Genomic DNA, 5,386 nt, shown 5'->3' with positions numbered 1-5,386 from the left:
CCTGAGTGGTGTCTACTGTGTCTGTGACTCTGGCTTGTTTCCTTCTGTCCTTCCTGTGTGCTTTGGAGGGCCCATGGGTGCCAGCTGGCAGGACCTGTCTCATGAAAGCGAAGTGGGGTGTGCCGGCCTGACCCCTCAGAATGCAGGAGATGGGGCTGGCCACATGGAGTCCCGTCTTTGGCCTTGAAGTGACATCCACCACATGTATATTTAATACTTTACCTTGATTTTGGTGTGAGGAGGCCGAAGGGCATGTCAGAGCTTGCTTGGTTCTTCCAGCCTGTGAGAAGTCTCTTGCCTCTGAACCTTTGTTTTGGTTTGTTTTTGTTTTTTCGAGACGGTTTCTCTGTATAGCCCTGGCTAGTCTCGAACTCAGAGAGATCTACCTGGCTCTGCCTCCCGAGTGCTGGGATTAAAGATGTGCGTCACCAATGCCCGGCCCCTCTGAACCTTTTTTCTGGCCCTAAATTTATCTACTTATATGTGTACAGGTATCAGTCAGCCTGTCTGCAGCGTGTGCATACAGTGCAATCCCCACAGTGGCCTGGGACTGGAGTTAACAGACATCTGAGAGCCTCCTTGTGGGTGCTGAGAATTGAACCCAGGTCGTCTGGAAAGAGCAGCAGATGCTCTTACCCGCTGAGCCATCTCTCCACACCCTTATAAAAAAAAGTGTCCAGGCATGGAGGCTCACATCTTTAATCCTAGCACTTAGAAGGCAGAAGTAGGCGGGTCTCTTAAGAGTTCAAAGCCAGCCTGGTCTACATTGTGTGAGACCCTGTCAAAAAGGAAATAGATAAGGCTATATAGAGAAGGTTCTTCAGTCAAGAGTACTTGTTCCTCTTGTAGAGGGACCCAGGTTCAATTCCCAGCACCCACATGGGTGGCTCACAACCATCTGTAACTCTAGCTCCAGGGGATCTGTTGCCTTTTGGCCCCTGTGGGTACCACACGCAGGTGATGCAGAGATGTACATGCAGACAAAACACCCATACACGGATGAAAATAAAAAATCTGGCAGTGGTGATGCAGGCTTTTAATCCCAGCACTCAGGTGGATCTCTGAGTTCCAGGACAGCCAGGGCTACACAGAGAAACCCTGTCTCCTAAAACAACAACAAAAATCTGTGTCTGTGGCTCAGTTAATAAAGCACTTTCCTTCAGGAGTTCAGGGTCATCCTTGGCCATGCAAGTTTGAAACCTGCCTGGACTACATAAAACCCTGTCTAAAAAAAAAAAATCCAAAGTATTATTACCTGTCAGTACCTGGCTGAGAAAACAAGTGAGGAGCTTCAGCACAGCTCAGGGGAGAGGCCAGCACCCACTGGTGCCAACTGCTCAGCACAGCTGCTCACAGCTGGAGATGGAAACTGTGTAGCCCACACACAGGCACCTGTGGCTAAATGGGGCCATGCCTGGGCGAGGCTCCACTCTGAGGCAGACAAAAACCAGCTGTGTGGCATTCAGCTCTAATCGTGGTTCTAGGAGGCAGAGACAAGCGGAGCTCTGAATGCGAGGTCAGCCTGGTCTACATAGAGAAACCCTGTCCAAAAAAAAAAAAAAAAAAAGTGGGTGAGGCAGCTGGAGAACTCAACAAGCCTCTAACTCAGCTCCAGGGGATCAAATGCCCCTGCCCCAGAGCCAGCATTTCCTGTGCACTGACCCATTTGCAGACGTACACATCCCTGTATGTAACTCTGGAAAAGACCGTCACAAAACAGTCAAGCAGAGGTCATGGTACAGGCCGCATGTGGGGACTCCATGGCAGCCACTCCTCTGAGTCCCACCGGCTGGGCACAGACTTCCGTCATCAGGCTTGGCAGCAGACTCCCTCACCCCGGGAGCCATCTCCCCACCGACTCTTTTCTGTTTTAGATAGGGTCTCATGTAGCTCAGGCTGGCCTCAAACCTGGGATGTGCTGAGAATGACCTCTAACTTGGGATAATCCCGCCTCCACCTGCGGAGTGCCTGCACCACAGGTTTGTGCCTCCACGCCCAGCTACAAAAGGGGCCTCTTAGTTTCTTGAAGGATGTCCCTCAGTCAGCCATGATGGCATGTGCCTTTAATACAGGCATACAGAAGGCAGACTGATCTACGTGAGTTCTGGGGCAGCCTGGTCTACACAGAGACACCCTGTCTTTAAGTGGGGGGACTCCCTCACTACATACTAGCAGGCTTCAAACTCAGGATCCTCCTGTGTCAGCCTCCTGGGATGAGGGGGATGCTCCCGACGTGCAGGTGCACACTGTTTGACAGCACGCATCGCTGCCTACTCCTTGCAAGTAGTTAGGGTTCAGTAGGCAGGGGGCTGGGTCCTGGCTTTCCTGAGAACTCCCCAGGCTTAAATAGACCGGCTTAGTGGATGCCTGGGACTCAGGGAACTAGCCCTGGAGTGAGACCAACACCCTTTGTCCCACCCACTGGGGACATTGAAGCGGGAGGCTCTCTTGGGCCCAGGAGTTTGAAGGCAGTCTGGGGGCACAGTGAGACAGGACAAGACTGAGAGGTGGCTCAGTGGTTCAGCGCCGGGACCCACATGGCAGCTGATAGCTGTCTGCAACTCCAGTTCCAGATCTGACACTTACACAGACATACGTGCAGGTAAGACAGCAATACACATGAAATAAAAATAAACCACTAAAAAGGAAATTAAAAAAAAAAAAAAACGCGGCCGGGCGGTGGTGGCGCACGCCTTTAATCCCAGCACTCGGGAGGCAGAGCCAGGCGGATCTCTGTGAGTTCGAGGCCAGCCTGGGCTACCAAGTGAGTTCCAGGAAAGGCGCAAAGCTACACAGAGAAACCCTGTCTCGAAAAACCAAAAAAAAAAAAAAAAAAACGCACTGGCCGCTCTTCCGGAAGACTGGTTCAGTTCTCAGCATGAACTAGCAGCTCAGTTCTGTGTCACTCCAATCCCAGGGAATATGATGCCCACCCCAGCATTAGACACATGCACGGTACATAAAGAACACATGCAGGCAAAACACGAATAAAATAATAAATACATCTGATTTTTTTTTTAATGGTGTCTCTGTGTAGACCAGGCTGCCCCAGAACTCACGTAGATCAGTCTGCCTTCTGTATGCCTGTATTAAAGGCACATGCCATCATGGCTGACTGAGGGACATCCTTCAAGAAACTAAGAGGCCCCTTTTGTAGCTGGGCGTGGAGGCACAAACCTGTGGTGCAGGCACTCCGCAGGTGGAGGCGGGATTATCCCAAGTTAGAGGTCATTCTCAGCACATCCCAGGTTTGAGGCCAGCCTGAGCTACATGAGACCCTATCTAAAACAGGAAAGAGTCGGTGGGGAGATGGCTCCCGGGGTGAGGGAGTCTGCTGCCAAGCCTGATGACCGAAGTCTGTGCCCGGGACTTACATGGTGCAAGGAGAGAACTGATTCCTCCAGGTTGTCCTCTGACCTGCACATTTTGGAGATGGCAGGCTCGCACACGCCACACAAGTAAAAACAAGCAAAAGCCGGCGTTGGTGGCGCACGCCTTTAATCCCAGCCCTCGGGAGGCAGAGGCAGGAGGATCTCTGTGAGTTCGAGGCCAGCCTGGTCTACAGAGTGAGTTCTAGGATAGCCAGGGCTGCACAGTGAAACCCTGTCTCGAAAAACCAAAACAAATACATGAAAATACACAGAAAAGCTGGCAGGAGGCAGGAGGATTGCTGCGAGTTCGAGGCCACCAGGACTCCTTGACACGGGGAGAGACCGAGACAGACAGAAAAAACGGCAGGAGGAAGACAGACAGGAGCAGCTCCGCACCAGAACAAAACCGCCCCCGGGCCGGCGGGCTGCGCTCCGCCCTCCGCACAGCAGGGGGCGACAGCGCGGCGCCGGAGAGCGGAAGCGCGCGCGGCTGGGGCGCGGCCTCCCGGCGGAGCCCGCCATAACTGCGCAGGCGCAGCCAACGCTTCCTTTTCCGAGCCGCCGCCGAGATGGTGAGTGTGAGGGCTCGGCGCCCCGCGCGCGGGTGCATCCGCCGCCATCCGCCCGGGGACGGGGTCCGGGGTGGCGCGGTGCGGGTGGAGGGCGCGGGAGGCGCGGCGGCGGCCGGGCGCGGGTGGAGGACGCGGGCCCCGCTGACCCCGACCCGCGCTCGCGCAGGCTGAAGTGGAGCAGAAGAAGAAGCGGACCTTCCGCAAGTTCACCTACCGCGGCGTGGACCTGGACCAGCTGCTCGACATGTCCTAGTAAGGCCCGGGCCGGCCCCGAACCCCGCGCGCTCCCGGCTCCCCGGGGCGTCCTGGCAACCGCACTGCGGGGGCGAAGGGATGGCAGGCAGCGCTGCGGCCTGGGGGCGGGGTGCCCAAGGCGGACCCGGCTCGTGGTGCGGGCCCAGGCCCCGCGCACGCGCCCCGCCGGGGTCCCGACCCCCGTGGGCAGCCACCCCCTCCCCGTCCCCCCGTGCGCACACGCGCCTCGCCGTTCTCCGACCCGCGTGGGCAGCCACCCCCCTCCCCGTCCCCCCGTGCGCACACGCGCCCCGCCGGGCTCCGACCCGCGTGGGCAGCCACCCCCTCCCCGTCCCCCCGTGCGCACACGCGCCCCGCCGGGGTCCCGACCCGCGTGGGCAGCCACCCCCTCCCCGTCCCCCCGTGCGCACACGCGCCCCGCCGGGCTCCGACCCGCGTGGGCAGCCACCCCCTCCCCGTCCCCGCAGCGAGCAGCTGATGCAGCTCTACAGCGCGCGGCAGAGGCGCCGCCTGAACCGCGGCCTGCGGCGCAAGCAGCACTCGCTGCTCAAGCGGCTGAGGAAGGCCAAGAAGGAGGCGCCGCCCATGGAGAAGCCCGAGGTGGTGAAGACGCACCTGCGGGACATGATCATCCTGCCCGAGATGGTGGGCAGCATGGTGGGCGTGTACAACGGCAAGACCTTCAACCAGGTGGAGATCAAGGTGAGTGCCGCCCGGGGATGGCTTGGGGGCCTGGGGGGGCCCGGGAGGGACGGGAGTGGACGGGGCGGGACGGCGGCCGCCCCCTCCGCCCCGGCCCACACCCAGCGCTGTCCTCTCGCACCCACAGCCGGAGATGATCGGCCACTACCTGGGCGAGTTCTCCATCACCTACAAGCCGGTGAAGCACGGCCGGCCTGGCATCGGCGCCACCCACTCCTCGCGCTTCATCCCCCTCAAGTAGCCGTGGCCAATAAAGACTCGTGTTTGGTTCCTGGGTTCTGCTTCCGTCTGTGGGCCGGGGTCCGAGCCGCGTGCGCGCGTCTCTGCGGCGGCGGGGGGTGGGGGGGTCTGGGGAAGCGGGTCCGCGGGTCCATTGAACGAACCTGAAACCTTCAGTCTGGCCGGGAAGCGGTGGTGGACCCCTTCTGCGGGCCGGGGCCTGCTGCCTGAGGGTGCCGACCCCCTCCGCCGCCTCCGCCTCGTGAG

At 58.9% G+C, this 5,386-nt stretch overlaps 1 protein-coding gene across 1 annotated transcript; it reads left to right on the top strand.

Annotated features, from left to right (window-relative positions):
* The first annotated feature begins 3,913 nt into the window (after positions 1-3,913).
* Positions 3,914-5,175, top strand: Rps15 (ribosomal protein S15). The gene is made up of 4 exons (XM_052747240.1): positions 3,914-3,943; positions 4,110-4,195; positions 4,666-4,900; positions 5,028-5,175. The coding sequence occupies exons 1-4, from the start codon at positions 3,941-3,943 to the stop codon at positions 5,139-5,141; spliced, it is 438 nt and encodes a 145-aa protein (XP_052603200.1). The 5' UTR covers positions 3,914-3,940; the 3' UTR covers positions 5,142-5,175.
* Positions 5,176-5,386: the final 211 nt, after the last annotated feature.

The sequence above is a fragment of the Peromyscus californicus genome, unplaced genomic scaffold, assembly GCF_007827085.1.
Source record: "Peromyscus californicus insignis strain IS unplaced genomic scaffold, ASM782708v3 Scaffold_1__1_contigs__length_55948999, whole genome shotgun sequence".
Lineage (NCBI taxonomy): Eukaryota > Metazoa > Chordata > Mammalia > Rodentia > Cricetidae > Peromyscus > Peromyscus californicus.
The sequence above is the reverse complement of the archived record's forward strand: the minus strand, read 5'-3'. Positions and strand labels throughout refer to the sequence as shown.